Raw genomic sequence first — 18,993 nt, forward strand, 5'->3', positions numbered from 1 at the left:
TCAAATCGTCGTGGGTTGTCAAGTCATTGGAATTAACCCACGTCCTTGGCAGGACAATGCCCCATGGCGGTCGTACAGCATGTCCTTGGCAGGACAACAGCCTATAGCAGTTGTACGGCGTTTGGACGGGCTGGCCGACTATATGTCGGTATTTGGTTGCCGGGACGTCGGGTGATGACTCGAAAATACCGTCAGCTGATCTGGTGCCTTGTGGAAGTCGGACGTCGGCTGCCACCTCCGACAGTGAGTCGGTGATATGGGTTCGGCCGTTCGGCCGGTTGGAAACAGTATTGGTCTGTTTGGCCGGCATACCTTTGGTCGGATATTGTCGGCAGTCATTGTCGGAGTCGTCAGTCCGTCCGGTGGGTAGAGTCGGGCATCGGTCGGACCGTTCCGAGGATAAGTTGGCATATAGGAGTCAGCCGGTATATCCTAACAATTTATTTTCTTGATGTGGTAGATCTCGTTTCTGGATCCTATCCGATTCTCCGTATAGTGATCAAGATTGATTCAGATTGAGTCTAGTGATCCTTCTGGATTATTGGAAGGTCCATAACAACTTCCTCGACACTCTTCTTCCATCACCTCACCGAACATTGTGTACACACCCATCCCACCCACTTTTTGTCTTCATCCATGTCTCCCACCACAACCTCTTCCTTTGGACTACCATCAATAAAACCATCCTCCTCCTCCATCGCTGCCTACCTCTTCCACCTCATGGCACCCTTACCACCTTTTGCCCCCATCCTACACCTCTCCTTCACTTTGTTGCCCTCCTTAAGGCCTGCACCACTACCTGCTCCCTCTCCATGTGCACCCAAGTCCATGCTCCCTCACCATCAGCAGCTTCGATGTCGACATAATCCTCCAGAATACCTTCATCTCCATGTACATTGAGTGCTCCGATCTAGCAACCGCTTGCAAGGAGCTTGATAGAATGTATATTAGAGACACCCTAATATTCCCAAACTCTCCCCCAAACACAAGATTCAAGCTTCCTTATAGGTCAATTACTACCACTTAAGTTGCAACATGACTTAAAGTTGTGGTGCAACTTCAACCACAAAGCTCCAAACAACCTTTATATTCAGCCAAAATTGCATATGGAAAAAGAAAACAAAGCAAAGAAGTTGAGCATATTGCCTATTCTAGAGTGATAATTAATAAAAATAGGGAAGTTTAGTGAGGAGGGAACAACTTCAATAGAAGGGTTAAAGAACATATAGAAGATCAGCTACACAAAGTATGCCTCTCATTCATCCTTAGGTATAATTTTGTCATATGATCTCCGATCTTTTTAATTTCCAAGCTTGGTAAAACCTCTTGAATCATTTCATGGTAAGCACGTTAAAATAGATTGTATTTAACTTTTAATTATCTCTATCTGTATAGGAGATTCTCTTTATTAATATTTGCAATCTATTGACATAGCTGAGATGGGGTTTAAAACATTGTATGGTATAGTTTGTCTTTTTTTCCTTGGAACAAGCCTATTTCTTGTTGTCCATTTTAGTAATTTATGGATACCATAAATTGCTTGAAGTTTAACAATATCAGAGTCAGTTGTTAATTCTTGCTGCTGAAAAATGAGAAGGTGCAAACTCGTGTAGCTGGTTAATTGGTACCATTAATCTTGGTTTGTCTCTTTCTCTCAATCAGATTTAAGTGGGGATATATCCTATGCTAGTTCTTAATAATAATAACTATAATAATCAAATAAAGACCCCTCTTCACAAAAGGAGAGGAAGAATTAATTCTAGAGGTGCAACCATACCGGCACTAAAGCACTAGGTTCCATATGAGTATTGCAATGAAGCATGGTTTGGCAAGAGAAGAAAAGAGCTGTTCTAGGATGGATGACGAACTAGGAAGCCCTCATACTGCAAAAATAGTTGACGGGTTTCCCATATTTTACATAAAAGAAAAGTCAATATAATTAAGACTAATTTTAGCACAAACTAGATGATCAGCTCAAGCTCAAGCATCAGCCATGCATTAGTCAGAAGATGTACATAATAGAGCGAAGGTTTTAATCTATGAAGCTACCAAATGCCATTAACCACCAAACTATAACTAACATTTGCAATCTATGAAGGTCATGCCATCTTGAGGCTCAAACACTGGAACAGCCAAGGTGGCTGCTTTAGCCCACCCTGTTTCATTCCTTCTCCAACATTAAAGGGACTGTCCCTCTCGTTTGGAAAGCTAAGGTTTATGTCTTGCGCCTGTTGCAGTCTCCATTCAAGGCCTCTTGATTTCATCCCACTTGACTCAGTTGAAGATGAGGAAAAACTCGTTCCTGACTCGGAAGTAAGAGGAGTTCCATCTCTCTTCTTCATGGTGCTTCCTATGGCCAGCGTTAGTTCTACATCACTCTCTTGTTCAATATCTAACATCATCTCTTCTTCGGCATTTACTATGTACTCTTCTGCCGGGAGTTCTAGATTAAGACGCCGATGAGATCTTCTCTGTTTTTGGTTGTTATAACTTGGTTGACATGAACCTGTCTCATTCTGTCCATTCCATCTGTGGAGATTAGCTTTAGAACTTGCACCATAATTTTGTCTCTTCAGCTTAGTATTTTTCATATCATTCATTAGTAGCTTCTGAACTGTATACAAGCGATGGAGTTCATGGACCTGATCCATTTATAAGAACAAATATTTAAGCTCTCAGACTAGGATGGAAGATGGCCAAACAGGAGAAGGGAAGAGGGAGCTCAGATGTGGAGAACCTACCTGCTGTCTGAAGGTTTCTTCATGCTTCAGGATGGCCATTTTCATTCGTTCTCTATCATAGTTCTTCAGAAACTTCTCCATCAGTCTTCTGTGCACTGTCAGAACTTCACAATTTGGTTTGGGTCTGTCTGATTAGTACTTTGCCGAATATGGATGTTGATTAGATGTCGTTGTGTTGCAATTATGCACGGTAGCTTTCAATTTTGAAATGCTGATCGAACCCTGCACATATTCGGATTCTAAGTCATCGACAATGACTGTATGGTTTTAGCACTTAATCAGATGCCTTCCGATGATTGAGAAGATTGAACTGATGGCCAAGATAACAACATAAAGAAAAGGTCAGATTCTATCTGAAATTATGAGCAGAGCAAAAAGATGGGGATAAAATTACAAAGTTATTCTGACACCTAGTAATCCACTTTCAGCAATGGTGTATTTCAATAAGATGAGTTCACAATATTCCTAATAAGGTGTCTTTTTCTTTTTGGTTATACTTCTCCAGTTTGTTGCAACAAATTCCAACTTTATAGTAGACAAACTAAATTCTATCAATGTCATCATCTGAGTAGTGCAGAGAATTTCTTCATGTTCTGGGAATCTCATTCATTCATTAAGTTGGCTGCTGGATGTCATACGTTTGGGAGGAATAAATTGTAGTAGTGCAGCATTATTTAAATTATAGATTCTATATCCGATATCCTAATAAATAGAGGAATGATCAAATAAGTATGAAATGGAGAAAAATCAAATGTCTATGATTATCAAAGTAAGCAGAATGGAGTAGCATCTTCCACTGCAAGCCAATGCCAAAGTAATTATAAGCCAACATGGAAAGGCAGTAAAGCCTGAATGTAGTGAGATGCAAACCTGTTGAAAAACTTAAGACCAAATTTAGCATTTTCAGTGAAGGCAATTTGATACAACGAAAGACTTGGTATCCAGGGTACCATATCTTTAAGATTTTGGGGATTTCCATCTTAAACTTCTCTTAGGGATTAAAATTTACATTATCAGATATATATCAGCTACTTCATGCGGTCTTGAGGAGCATACTGCCGTTAACATAAATAGCAAAATAGATCTACCAACAAATCCTGCATTGCCAACGAAGGGACAGCAAATCCATTTTCCCAATTAATGAGCTTAGCTAAATTTTTGAAGTGGTTGTTTTAGGTATTCTAAAGTAATTGGTCACATATTCTTGGCTTGTTATCTGTGATCAGTAGGGATATGGTTATATGTCGGTGGAAAAGTGGCAAGACTGCATCAATTTCTTTAAGAGTGTCTGTTTAAACAGAAGTCAGGTGAAGAATCCACCATCTTGCCAGTACAGAAAAACACATTAATTCAAATAGATTGCAAGGTTTCATTCCTTAGGTCGCATAACTGAGATCCATCATGGATGGTGAATTGTGCACATTAAGAACATATGTTCATAAAACATTACAAGAATTATTATTTACCTTGATGATAATAATACTAATAATAACATTAGTAGTAGTAATAATAATAGTAGTAGCAGTGATAAAACTGAAAAGAAATTTGAAAAATCAAATACGTTTTAAATATGGAAGATATCATAACAGAGAAGCCTCTTCCTTCTGCCTGAAGCTTAAAACTTTACAGGAAGAAAGTATTGTCCAAAGAGGACAGCTTTAAACAATACAGATTTATGTACATGCTTAAAACATCTAAAAATAAAAGACAAGTTTTCAAATCACTTCTTATATGATTAACATTCTCTGCACAAGGCTGGCTGTGAATCATCATATGGGAAGACAACAGCACAAGCCTAATAATAGAGGAATCGAAAGAGCTCATGACTGATGAAAAGAGGAGGAAGATATAAAGATATAAAGTAAGTAGGCATTCTCACCTGTAAATATCTATAATTAGATGCTATTAGCTATGAGGAGGTAGAACAAAGAGCTTCATCCATGGAGATGTCAAGTCTTCCTCATTCTCATATCCTCCCTTCAGCCAATGTTTCCCTTTGGATGAAAACAACAATCTTCTTATTCCCAATCTAGTGAGACAGGAAGGATATAAGGTTCCTCTTCCAGGCTCTCAACAGAATATTTTAGTGGGCTCTATGGGCATGCCAAACAAATCCCAGTCTCCTACCCATTTCAGTTCAAGTGCATGAGGGAAAAGATGCCCCAGACAGTGCCAATAAAGTACAGGACTAAAGTTAAAGTAGCCCTACTTATTATATGTGGTATTGGAAAATTATGGAGCACTAATCCAGATGATCTATCACATGTCCCTGGAACTCTAATGATCATTACCAGTTGTCACAGCATATATATTATTGTCTCAGTGTCTCATGTGGATTAAGATTCTGTTCTTGTACATAGAATGTGGCAGGGGGTGTAACACTTCCGCATGAGAATATCTTCTTCTAAATTTACAATGGTAACTGTATCAAAAAGGCACCTTTCTTATTACTATCAGCTTGAGAAGGGCCTATGTGTAACCAATGAGTGCACTTTTATGTTTGTACAGGAGGTTGAAAGTTTTATCAGTTCATTAAAATTCTTTCATTTAAATCTAAGCTCAGAATCACAAATGGACTTTTTAACAACCATTAAATTTGTCTTTCTGGTCGAATGTATCATCCATTAGCAGGATTTGAGGCTTCCATGATTTGTGGGTCCTTGATTGTGAGATCTGATAGAGGGTGTGAGTGGGGACTGAACCATGAACAAGGTATGGAGGCTTGTTCCTACAAGAGAAATTGGTCGGTATTTTCCTAATTGTTACAATTCTTACAATTCCACATGTTAGGTTCCTTGCAAAATGATGCATTTGTGTCTCCTTATGTTCTGAAGCTTCACCCATTTTAGAATCGCAGCGAGGTAGACTATGAACACATATGGAATCAAGAGTGCTGTCCATGATAATTTGGTTCTATGATTACTGTGCAGAATTATAAGAAGACATGGATGCAAATCAGAGAATTCAAGAAAAAGATTTTGATCTTCTACTTTTGATTTTTCTCTTTTTCTTTTTGCTCAGTTTTATATAGTAAATACACTCATGGACCGTGCACAAAAATAAATTCATTTGCAATCCCTCTCTCATTTATTTTACTTGTTTAAGGAAAAATCTCATTCTCAGTTATCAAAAGTCCTTTGAATCCTTGCCCATCAGCGAAATATCCTACCATGCAAATCTTAATTCTTCCATTTTAGTTCTTATTGAATTTTTTATCTGTCTTCAGTAAAGGCTATCCAAATTCATCATGTTACATTTCTCAAATCTAATATATATATTAGAAAGCAGAAAGTGAGAGAAGATTGGTCTGCAAATGAAGCTGTTCACGTAAGTAGTTTATTTTTTTCATTTTTTCTATGCATGCTATGTGCACTCTTCTATCTTAAAGCATCGAATGTACATATTCTATTCTTAATGAATGAAATTAAAAATTATTTATATCTATTAACTGGTGTTATTAAGATTTTCAATTATGAACATCAAGGATATGAATGGATATGTTATTCATAAATTTTTTTATAAAAATATTAAAATTTATTTATATCTATTAATTGGTATTATTAAAATTTTTATGAATATTAAAGATATGAATGGATATATTATTAAATTATTTTTATAAATATAATCAATTATATGGATATGATCTACAAACCTGCGCGCAATGCGCGAGCTTAAAAACTAGTTTAAAACAAAATCAAACATCACAATTTTATTGATCTTAACAACTTATATCCATCATCTATGATTAGATCCCAAGTACTATGTTCTCAATAAATCAATGAACTGGTGCAAGGAGAGCATGAAGGCATCCTAGTTGTCAATATACCATTTTTGATCATCATCCATCAGAAGCAAAATCCAATGGGTCCACATGTTATCTCATTTCCTCAGCAAAGGTACAATATCACAAGCAATTAACTACGCAGTAACCATCACTGAAAACAAGCAATGACACGTTACCAAAAAAAAAAAAAGGATCAAGTAATGACACATTGGTATGTGTGCATAATTGCCACAATAATACAAATCCATCCGTTTCTTTGGGAGGAGGAAAGGCCTAACTTTGTCCTTGGTGTGTACTGACAAAGTTCTCTTTAAGCGAGGCAATGGCCAGTAGATCCAATCCTATGAAAGCAATGTATGGATATAAAGTAATATGCCCTTAGAAAAGAAAAAAAGAGGAAGTTGGTCGTGGGCATCAATAGTGTTTCACATCATCACATGTTAGGAGGTCCCATGGATACTCCCCCCAGACTCAAATGCCAGAGGAAGGCCCGACATCGGTGCACGCGTTGCCGGTTAGAGAAGGCGCAGAAGTACAGGGTGATGGGACCCACGGGGCCTCTCAAAAGCTAGAGCTGTGGGCTCACCAATATATTGTAGGAGCCATAATAAGTCAATACTTGGTGTATAATTGATCAAATTATGTAATGAAGAGTGGATTTAAAAGCTCATAGCAAGGCAGAGGAGAACAGCCACCTCTCTTGGAGACTACTTTTCTCATGACTACTTTTGCTAATGACCCAGGTAGAATAAAAGGAAACAAAGGAGACTAAAGCTACTTTTGGTACCTTTACTTTAGAAACAATGTATTGATGATTAGACTTTGAGATGATCTATTGGTTGGAACCAGCTATTCTTGGCTCAACTACTTGGCATATCCCTCCTCACTCCGAAGAGTGCCAGGGTTAGAACCCTCCCAATGGCATCTTCTCCCACCTCTCAAGATAAGTCCAAAAGAAGGAACTTTGAATAGGGTTTATACTATCAACCTTTTCTTTTTGTAATAGCTCATTCACTATAGCTAATAGCAACATGTTTCGAACCCACATTATTTTTGAAGGTGATTCATTGATTATGGTTAGATGGCTGTCATTCCGATCAATCAACTATTGAGCATATTTCTCATCCATTACTATGCGATTGCTGGAGCATGGCTGCTCTTTTTTATCTTATGAGGTAACATGTATCTACGGAAAGACTAATAGTTGATTGATTGGCAATGGCAACATATGTAGCTAACTATATAAAAACTATTTTTTTTAGATTGCTTGATTGGAATTTTCTTCAAATTTTTGAATTTTTATTTTTTAATTCACATGAATATATTTTTACTAAATTGGTTTAATATATCCAATTTTACTGAAGTTCCAACATGTTTGTCACCATGGTTTATAATGGCTAATTTTTCTGATATTCTTGTTAAATATGGTGCTGACTGATAAAATGGTGATATACCTTCCAGGAGGAAGTTAAAAATGGTGATTTAAGTCAAGTGCTCATCATATTGCTGTTCTTTATCTTTATTCCAGCCGCAAATACGGGAAGACCAAATTATGAAGCATTCCATCTCATGGCAACCTTGTTTCCATAATAATTGGTTTAGGTGCACATAGTTGTGGTGGCGGGGCCCAACAATTCGAACACATGCAATCTAAGAAGGGATGACTGGATGGCACTATTTTTAAATTATGCAAGATCGTAAGTTGATAAGTTTGATTAGTGACTAATTTATATATATAGTTTATAAAGCATAAGCATCATTGTCAGACAACATGCCTATAATTCCACATGCTAAACCTCATTAAATTCAGTGCCAAGCTTTTCAAATGCACGTATATGCTATGTAATTATATCTTTAAATTTAGTATATTACATGCCCTTTATCTGTCTCTCTTGCATTGATATTATACTAGTTTGTTAGGTATATTTTTCAGAGTTAGAATTTTAAATAATATGATAACTAGATAGCATGCAATGAGGGGGCTTAGGTATGAATTCAATATTGTATAAGTAAAAAGAAGGCAATTTTGGTACCTTATTAGTTCTAAGGATATAGAAAAATGCCTAAATGTTCATATATTAGATCGTGGTCAGTACACACATAATCTCATCCTTTTTTTCATATTAAATCTTCGTTGATACATGACAAGCACCCCACGGAGCATATGTAAAAAATAAAAAAAAAGATTATTAAAATTTATTTTAGCATGCAAAACTTACAATTTTTTGGCATACCACACTCAGAATTCTGCCAATATTGCATATAAAATTTCTCCTCTTATCTATATTTGCAAATCAAACCACATAAGGTACGTTTATTTGCAAAACAATCCTTCTATAAGGCTTCTACTTGCCACAGTAATCATTGTCCCCAGTTAACCAAGAGTAAAAAATGGCTTTTCTTATCTCTGAGTATTGTAAATTAACCAGCAGTCCACTCAATAGAAAGTTCTACGATACTTCCAAAATAGTTGCTAGTATGAATTTAATACATAGCTCATGTACACTACCAGATTGTACGGCCTATAGTTCTCCCTCTTTAGCTAGTTTGCGTTGCACATGTCCTTCGCCTTGTTGCACACCTTCACCAGTGTCCCTCTCACCTTCATCACTTCCACCTCCACTTCTCTACCACCCGATATACACTAAATCTTGCCCTAATATGGCTCGGTGTTCTTTGACACAAGCAATGATCTATGCTGTTCCTTCGGTTACCATCCAGTGAGATCCACTTGCAAATCTCGTCCTGCTAGGATACAACAACCTCCAATGTCACTCCATCCCAAGCCCATCCTTTAAATTCTCATTGTAGAGCTTTAAAATGAACGTTAGTATTACCCATCTGGGCCTCATCGGTGTCCCCACAAGCTTTACTACCATCCCTTGATCACCACTTTTTGCATACAATCTTGCCCAAGTCACCACTGTTGGGCTATTTGGTCTTGGCCATGGCCAATCAAACCCAGTCAAACTCCTTCCGATCCATTGAAAACACTATCGTGTCTAGCACCTCCTGACCTAGTAGTTTTGCGTTGGTCAAAGTAGTCCCAAGATCAACTAAATTAAGGCTTACATTGCTTTGAAAGAGGGTGTGATCGAGGGGATCAATCTATAGTTAAAAAGAGTAGGCATCGATGGAGAAGAAGGACTAAGTCTCATTTTGAAATCAGAGGAGCGTTCGGTCTCGAAGGTGTTCACGAATTAGAGTTAAATCTAACTTTAGGATCATTTTGTAAATCAGTATAATCTTATCTTGATCAATTTGCAAATAAGAATAAGAAAAGCTTTGATACATAATATTAGCAAAATTCTAGATGCGATATGCAAAAAAAAATGAAAAAAAGAAAAAACTGTACAATCTATTAGTGTTCTAGTCCATAGTCCATTGAATCCACTCTCCCTGGCCACCCGGACGCCAAGCAAAACAATTGAGAAGTCCCATGGGTGGCCAGTATCGGATCCAACGTCAAGCTATTCCTCAGGCACGCCCAGTCGTCTCGGAACTCGACTCCGGCCGACACGGACCCCCCACGCCACCCACTCCTCGACCCCTCATGGCTTCTTAAAAGAATCAAACTCACGAGTCATGACCTCACAACGTAGGCTTAATGAACCCCACATTCTCACACTCTTCGCCCCTCAAATTCTTTAATCCTCCTTTAACCTTGGGTATCCAATCACCCAGAGATTTTAAAGAAATAATAATAATAACACCAATCCCAATGCCTCCCTTTTCCAATCGTGGCAACACATGGTATCTTCTCCCTAGAAGTCAGTAAGCCACGCTTACGCTGGGAGCTAAATCATTGAGAACTTTTGTTATTGCTTCTTATTGTTCATCAGTTGGTCTCAAGGGATGGAATCCTTTTGGTTGACATAGCTTTGGGATTACTCCTCCTTGGGTGGGACATGGCCTGGCTGGCCTTGGCCGTCCTTCTTGTCCATTTCTCTGGAATTAAGAAATAAAAAGCTAAAGATACAATGAACACGAACAAGGGATTAGATGCTTTGGAAAGATCTAAAGATCATGTGGCCTTGCCGTCACTCAGACATGGTTGCTTTTGGTTCATGTAAGAAAACCCCTTTGGACACTAGTTCTTGGCGCCTGCCAACGGGGATGGGATTAAACTGTGCAATGAGGAAATCTTCGTTTTATGTTAATTATATTGTGAATGTCTTATAATTATGGTTTTTTGTCGCGACTTCCTTAATCAGCTTCTTTGTTACATAATTAGCATATGATTCTGGTTCGCATAATGACGAAGAGTTTCGTGTACAATTAGATATGGGATTTATAGAATCTTGTATCGAGCTAGATCTTCGGATGAGCTAAATTTGGTCATATAATGAGGGTGAACAAGAGGAATGGAGATAGGATTATATTCTTGGAAGGCCAAACACCCAAAAAGAAAAAAAAATAATATATCATAATTATAATTTCTTAATACAATACTCATGGATAATCATCACAGGACACTGTGAACATATACCACTATCGAGACAAAAAAGATAAAAAAATTAATTTTAAAATTATATTATTTATGCCGTTTCTACCGATTCATGAAACGTCATTCTTAAAAGAATAAATAATACAGATGAAATGAAGCATAATATAATAGTTTATTATTATCAATAACCAAGGCATGGCAAAATAAAAAAATATATTAATAATAAATGATGATTTTAATGAATAGTTCTATGGTCATCATACGAACAAGAGAAACTATTATGAGTGATAAATAATAGAAGATCTTGCAATCAAAGTCCACTAGTTTAACTTTTGTATGCAGGTGTCTTTTCACCCATTAACCTGAAGCTGATTATAATTTGTCAAGACTATACCTTTGATTTCACATCAGTTTAGCTTTTTCTTTTCCTTTATTGTGAGAATTGCTCCTAAACTTGTATTCCTAAATAAGCATTTAAAATAAATAAACCATCACAAACAAACTTATTTTTCATAAATATAAATAATAATGTCATGTACCCAAAAAATAGAAATTAAGCTAACCCTCTCCTTTTATCTAACCTTACAACTACCCACACCTTGAGATTCTCACATAAATAGGTTTGCTAGCCTCATCTATGACTTCAGCTCTCAAAATTGGAGGTATCGAGCTTAGGTGAGGTGCTTCCCCTCTCTTACAAATCTATTTCAAAATTCATTCCTTTGCAAAAAGAACCAACTGACCGTCAGACCTCCTCTCCTCTCCCGTTCCTCCCTCTCTTCTCTCTTTTTTGAGTGTCCCTCCTAATCAGCCTCTCCTCCCTCTCTGCTGGCCCTTGGGATCAAGCCCTCCCCTCCGCTCTCTCTCTCTCTCTCTGTCTTCATTTCTCTTTAGTGTAAATACCTTCCCCTAGCTATGCTTAAGGAAGAATGTGAGAAATAATGACAAAGATGGGGGCAATAGAGAGCGGTGGTGGAGATGACAAGTAGAATTGGCGATGACATGAAGGCTAATATGAAGTTGGTACAGCTGCAAAGTAAATGCTGTAGAGGGCAAATCTAGCTGGATTCATTTGGGTTTTGAATTTTGAACGGAGGTATGGCTTATTGGACTCGAGAGAAATTCTTTGTGCACCGCACATGGTGCACGAACGTATACACTGCATGCGATGATTGGCTCATATACGGGATTAAAAATAAAAATTTTTTATTTTTATGCACCACGTGTGGTACATAAAATTTTTTTTTTGAACTGAATTATTATAATATCTGAGTTTATTTGATTTTTTTTTTTTTATTTTTCTTGATGATCAAGAGATCGTAATACTTTCTTTTATTTAAATAAATAAATTTTGGTGGCCCTTCTATTTCCTTTGCAATCAACAAGACTTAAGCTATTGGAACCCAGCAGACCCTGCCCAGAACAAGGGATATGCATCCCACTACGGGCTGTATGCCCTAAGAAAGTGGACCCATCGAAGCTGTCAACATGAACCCCATCATCACTTAGACCTCGCACGGCCAGTACTGCAAGAAGCTTCAAAAGGGGATCGGCCACTTCATCTCTGACGACGGCCTCTTTACTGACTGCCGGTCCTAGGCCCACTATCAACTCCTGGGCTAAAAGCTCCTCTGCCTTCCATCAGTTCTCATCACTGACCAGGTCTAGCCTCCCTTTCTCTCAAAATAACCAAAAAAATAAAATCACAGATCAGGTGTAGTGGCAACATCCAGCGTGATTATGCTGCCATTAATTAGTCTACTCTATTGAGAGTGGGTTTTTTGGGAAACAGCAGAGGGTTTTGAAAGCTATGGTGGTCTTGTTTGAATGAGATTTTAGAGAATGTTGTTGTTGCGAACACCCAACGAACAAGTGAGGTCACATGCAAAACAAGATTAAAAAGGTGATTCTCAAGAGTGGTCACTTGAAATTGTGCTAGAGTTCTTCTCATCTTTCAATTGTTAGTCATGCTTCGTTGGAGGGAATCATGAGGACATGCTCCCTGCCATCCTATGATACATTGCCAACAATTTGGATCAAGCTCCAAAAATTCATATTCGAGCCTTCGAATTATGGTTTCACACATGCGCACGCGCGCGCACACATATATATATATATATATGAATGGTTAACATATGAACTGGTCATGGGGCTCATGAAAAAAATAGTTTGAATGATTGAACCTTTAGGGTTCCACTTGAATGATGAATCTTCGAATTAACTCGATTCACACATTTCTTTTCTCAAAAAATGTCGGTACATAGAAATGCACTGAAAAATACTGCCAAACACTAGTAAATATATACACGTATTAAAAAATTTACAGGTGTACAATTTAAAAACAAATTACAGAGGAATATGTAAAAATCTTGCTTTTGCTCAAGTTTCTTATATGTTGACGCAACTCAAGCTCAAATTTTCTTTTTTTCTTTCTGGCTGCACTTCTTAACCTCTAAACCTTTTTTTTTTTTTTTTTCCGACCTCACTGCCAAAGCCTGCCTCAAAATGGTGTTCAATTTAAATAACAAATTTTCTATTATCCCAAAAAAAAAATCCAGAGGTTTTCAAAGTCATCCAAAACCACAAGCAAAGATAATAAAGACCAAATCTCCGCAACGAGTAAAAATTTGAGCAACCAACTGGAAGCCACTCCACGCCACTGCCACCAAACTACGTCAAAAAAGCTAGTTCTTGTCACCTTCAAACAACTACTCCTAGCATCAGTCCTTCTAAATTTCACTAACCATTTTTTCATGAACCAACTAGTCATGCTAAGACGAAGTCAGACACGAGCGAGTGGAACCTGTCCAAACTTCAAAGTCTCTCACGTTGCTCAGCTGTAGACTATTTAACACCAGATAATTAGTTCAGCCCTCCCTTTTATATTTCCCCACTCCAACATTCAAAACCCAATCTCTCCCACCTTTCTCTCATTCGTTTTCTTCTTAAATACCATCTTATGGGAAACCTTATGTTGGCCTCGCTGTTGTTCATCCTTAGCATCTGCCTCATTCCTCAGCTTGGCTCAGCTCAACTCCGGCAGAACTACTACGCCAACATCTGCCCAAATGTTGAAAGCATCGTAAGAAACGTAGTCAAGACTAAGTTCGACGAGACCTTCGTGACCGTCCCCGCGACCATTCGCCTCCTGTTCCATGACTGTTTCGTCCAGGTTTAATAATATCTTGGCAGAAAAAAAAATGGCTTGGATTCTAATCTAGAGTTTACTAAGTTTTTTTTGGTTCCTTCTCTAATTCACTGCTGCTGTTAGGGCTGTGATGCTTCAGTGTTAATTGCCTCCACTGGGAGTAACACGGCCGAGAAGGACCACCCCGATAACCTATCGCTGGCCGGAGATGGATTTGATACCGTTACCAAAGCCAAGGCGGCGGTCGACGCGGTTCAACAATGCCGGAACAGGGTGTCCTGCGCGGATATCCTCGTGATGGCCGCTCGGGATGTGATATCAATGGTTAGTCTCTCATATTCTGCATACTTAATGCACGCACAATCCGAATCCCGCACCCTTCTGCTGGGACAATGGTGTTATCGGATCCAGCAATTTTCCTTTGCCGCGTAAATATAATAAAAGAAGCAAAAAGGCTGTTGAAATTTTTTTTTTAATAAAATATTATTTTTTAAAAATAATAAAATTTATAAAAAATAATAATATGTAATATCTTAATTATTTTTTATAATAAAATATCATAAATGAGTATAGTAATAAATTTTAGATATTATTAAATATTAAAATTATAATGGTTGAGAAAAAATTATTTAAATGATATATATTTGATATGAGTGAAAAGAAAAGAGAAGATAAAAAAAAAATTTAAAAGTTAAAAAAAAAAATCTAAAAATGATATACCTAATTCAGATCGAGAATAAAGATAAGAAGAATATATAATTTTTTATTACGTTTGAATGGATTAGGTTATAAAAAATAAATTAATATGAGGTTTAAATGTAAAAGATGAATAGATAGGAAGTAGTTCTTTGTGGTACTTGCGATATACCGTACAATACGATAAATTACATGCACCATCCATCACACGGTGGACAACTGCACACGGCTACATGTGATGTACATCGTACAACCTATATCCATTCATGGTTATCCATCGTACGATAGACGGTGCACATGATGGATAGCAGAGCATCCGCACTTTAGGGACCATGAGATTGGGTGGGGCATTAAAAATAAATAGAAAAGTAATGAATAAACAGAGAGAAATAATGAGAAAGAGGAAAGAAAGGTCAATATCACGTAAGAGAGAGGTGGGATATGTAAGTCATTAAAGAGAAAGAGAATGCATGTTGTAATTATTTTTTTTCATCTTTTGATACGATCCTTCTAGAGTATAATTTTAAAAAAATTAATATAAAATTTAAATATAAGAGATGGATGTATGTGATTGGGATGAGATATTAAAAGATAAATAAAGAGAGAAGGAGAGAGAGAGGGAGAGAGATTAAAGTAATGTGAGAGAGGAAAAGAGGTAGGATATATGAGTCATTAAAAAAAGAGAATATAAGTTATAATTATTCTTTTGATATCATTTTTTTTTTATCTTTTATTTTTTTAAAATTTTATATGAGGTATAAGAATCAATTCATAAAATTAGTAAAATCAATTTTGACTTTTTCTACACACACACATATATATATATATATATATATATATATATATATATATATATATATATAATATTTTTTAATTTTTTTATGAGGTCAATTAATCTCATATTTGCTTACATGCATCCGCCAATGGGTGTTATTCATTCTGGATTTGGTGGCATGGTGCGTGAATGACGAGTTTTGATGGCTGTTTTGATGTGTGTGGAGATAGTCCGGTGGGCCATCTTTTGCGGTGGAATTGGGGAGGTTGGACGGGCTGAGCTCGACCGCGGATAGCGTGGAAGGGAGATTACCGCAACCAGAATTTGATCTGACCCAGCTTAACACCTTGTTCGCGGCGAATGGACTCACTCAGACCGATATGATAGCACTTTCAGGTATGGCAAGATGAGAACTAATTAATTCACTCATTGATGAACTTTTCCTTGTTTGTAGTCTAGAGCTAAACATTAGTAGCTCAGCGTCCTCAACATTTCCATAGGAATTCCAGTAACCTAATCATATTCGGCACATAGTACACTGGAGGAAGCTCGATATCTTTGATGACATTAAGCATCTAAATGTCAGACCATCAAAGTTAAATAGAGTGGGATGCATTCTATCTATTTCATTTCTTCCATGTTTAATATTAATATCTGACAATGTCTGACAACTACATGCATGGTAGGACTCACTCCTCCTTGTGTCTATTTATTTGAGGTAATAGGCCTTTGCAAGTCTGCTTGGACCAAGTAATAGGTCTATGAGAAGAGAGGAGGAAATTGTACTTGTGGGATAACTAAGAAAAAGAAATGAAACCAATATATGCATTATGAAAACCAAATACAGAATTAGATATGCAAGCCTGAACTTCATTCATTCCTACTAGTGAGATCTGATGGTTGTCAGATATTGGATTGTAACAAAAATTAATTTTTAGCAAATATTTACATATAATTGCGGTAGAATTTCTTTGCATGCGTTGTCGATCTCTCATAAAGTGTGATGAGCTACTAAGTGCTTATGCACACGCATGAGATTTTTGAGCCAAAAAAAACAGTACATGTTGGTGCGTGTTTGACATCCAAAAGGAGCATAGCCAATTGCAGAGTCTTGCGAGCATCATGCATGAATCTTGATTTTCCAAGTGTAACTTTCATTTTAAAAATTATGGATAATGTTTGGCTTGTTATCCATCAAATAAATTTGAAAATATAGCTTGTCTACGTTACCCACCACTCAAAGAAAATCCTTTAAGCAACATACAGGACTAAATAATAAACACTTGATGGTTTAAAAAGATATATAAACATCATTGTCTTACGTAAAGCCTTGTTGCAGCATTTCATACGAAGTCAAAACATAATGAATAATTTTATATTATTCATAATTATAAGCATGATCTAAGTTGATAGAGAATTGACCGACAATGTATATCAGATTGGAGGGATAACTAAAGATAGTAGATAACTAGGAATAATTAAAAAATAAAAATAAAAGGATTCAAGCTTGTGATCTCTAGGAAACCTGAGTAGTTATATCATGTTAACTAATCCATTGACTCCAATAATTTAAGTAGGCATAGAACAGGTCAATAACGTATATCAGGCTTAACATGTACAATGGTTCTAACCTCACATCTATCATTGCAGAATGGCTCTATCCTGTATCCATCTCAAATAGTAGTGGGACCATATAGATTTAGATGCTAGTGAGAAATGGATGGTTGGAGCATTGCTCTTCCAGTGACATGGATGATGCTTTAGTGTTCATGCTACCTCACTTAACAAGCTAAGGGTCTTGATTTGAGTCCTTTAAGGTGCATCTCCAACTCCAATGTATTGAACTTGGGCAATTTAATGCAGGAGTTTTACCTCCCATTCTTTCAATTATGACAAAGAAGCATTACTTTTCTTTAAAAAGAATCTTGTTGTATGTATAGCCAAGCCAACTCGTCCATGATGCTCATCGTTTCTCTTAAACTATACATACGAGTCTCTTTCCTTACGTTAAAATATTAAATATTTGCAGTGCATTGGACTTGGTAAAACTAGTGTAACTAAAAATGAATGGCTGCTTAAGATACGACAGTCATAATTTTATTACTTGTGAGTGGTTATTTGAGATCTTATCAAGTCAACAACTTATTTCAGGCAAACACATGTTTTTTAAAACCCCATTAGATTCAGGATGGTCGAGAAAGTTTGGCAGGATGACTGGTTCCTATTTAAGAAATTAAATAAATTATTTTAAAAAGGACCTATTTATCTCCAAAAGTAGGTATTAGTGGTGCTAATGACTTACAAAAAAAACTCTTTAAACCATTCACTTCTTACATGCATTGTCAAAATAAATATATCACCCAAAAATAATGATTAGATTGGTGAGGTCTTTCAACATCCAAATAGCAGCAACATATAAAAGCTGCCAACCTGACGACACAAATATACTAATTCTTCTTTTTTGTTTCCTCAGAAAATATGAAAATTTTCATGCTATTGATTAAAAAGAATCAATTTGTGGCTTTTTTGTTTTGCCAAAAAACCCCCCTTTCTTTTTATTTTGTTCCTCCAATTGTGCTTGCAGCCGCGCACACCGTGGGTTTCTCCCACTGCAGCAAGTTCGCCAACCGCATCTACAACTTCAGCGCGAGAAACCCAGTGGACCCCACCCTCAATAGGACCTACGCCTCCCAGCTCCAGGCCATGTGTCCCCGAATGTGGACCCCACCATAGCCATCAACATGGACCCCGTAAGCCCTCGTATCTTCGATAACCAATACTTCCTCAACCTGCAGCAGGGAACGGGCCTCTTCACCTCGGACCAGGTCCTCTTCACGGACTCCCGGTCCAGGTCCACCGTCAACTCCTGGGCCCAAAGCTCCTTCGCCTTCCAACAAGCCTTCATCACCGCCATCACCAAGCTCGGCCGAGTCGGAGTCAAGACCGGCTCTGGTGGCAACATCCGGCGGGATTGCACCGCCTTTAATTAGAAAATGTGAGTAGCCTTGTTCATAGAAATTGAATGGAAAGAGAAAGGTTTTGACAGCTTTGAGGATTTTGGTTGGTTGGTTGGATGAACTTGATAATAAGCAAGGCTACAATATTGTTATTTCACAATATAATATAATGAATTATATATATATATATATATATATATATATATATATATATATATATATATATATATATATATATATCCTCTCCATAAGTTGTTCTTTCTTTATTTTTGAAATAATTAGGTAGAAGCATCAAGGATCGTACTTTTGCATAATTAGTGGACTTGGAACTAATTCTGAGTGAGATCAATGAATTGAAACTTTTAGCTATTCACGTTTGGCCATTTCATTGCCCTAGCTTCGATTGCTTTAGTGGTCATTGAATGAGATTTTTCTGAATTGCAAT

The 18,993-nt window shown here is 37.1% G+C and overlaps 2 protein-coding genes across 3 annotated transcripts; one reads left to right on the forward strand and one right to left on the reverse strand.

The window, feature by feature from the left end:
* Positions 1–1,974: 1,974 nt before the first annotated feature.
* LOC140855635 (uncharacterized) lies at positions 1,975–4,865 on the reverse strand. Of its 2 annotated transcripts, none has more exons than XM_073251844.1 (3): positions 4,621–4,865; positions 2,742–2,963; positions 1,975–2,642 (listed from the first exon to the last, which is right to left on the reverse strand). In XM_073251844.1, exons 2-3 carry the CDS (start codon positions 2,820–2,822, stop codon positions 2,100–2,102), a joined length of 624 nt encoding a protein of 207 aa, XP_073107945.1. In that variant the 5' UTR covers positions 2,823–2,963; positions 4,621–4,865; the 3' UTR covers positions 1,975–2,099. The 2 variants fall into 2 exon arrangements, with proteins under 2 accessions (XP_073107945.1, XP_073107944.1); XM_073251843.1 differs by having other exon boundaries at positions 2,742–3,051.
* Positions 4,866–13,880: 9,015 nt separating this feature from the next.
* Positions 13,881–18,705, forward strand: LOC140855444 (peroxidase 51-like). Its single transcript, XM_073251325.1, is given in 5 exon segments — positions 13,881–14,144; positions 14,244–14,444; positions 15,822–15,987; positions 18,176–18,298; positions 18,301–18,705. Coding segments are annotated over 5 exon segments (984 nt in total). The 5' UTR covers positions 13,881–13,931; the 3' UTR covers positions 18,582–18,705.
* Positions 18,706–18,993: the final 288 nt, after the last annotated feature.

This window comes from Elaeis guineensis, chromosome 2, assembly GCF_000442705.2.
Source record: "Elaeis guineensis isolate ETL-2024a chromosome 2, EG11, whole genome shotgun sequence".
NCBI lineage: Eukaryota > Viridiplantae > Streptophyta > Magnoliopsida > Arecales > Arecaceae > Elaeis > Elaeis guineensis.

Bases quoted from the DNA above. Each gene is read 5' to 3' on its own strand.
- LOC140855635 (XM_073251844.1), bottom strand. From the start codon at position 2,822: ATGGAGAAGTTTCTGAAGAACTATGATAGAGAACGAATGAAAATGGCC. The intron at 2,643-2,741 runs GTAGGTTCTCCA...TAAATGGATCAG, and splicing joins AAGAAACCTTCAGACAGCAG to GTCCATGAACTCCATCGCTT.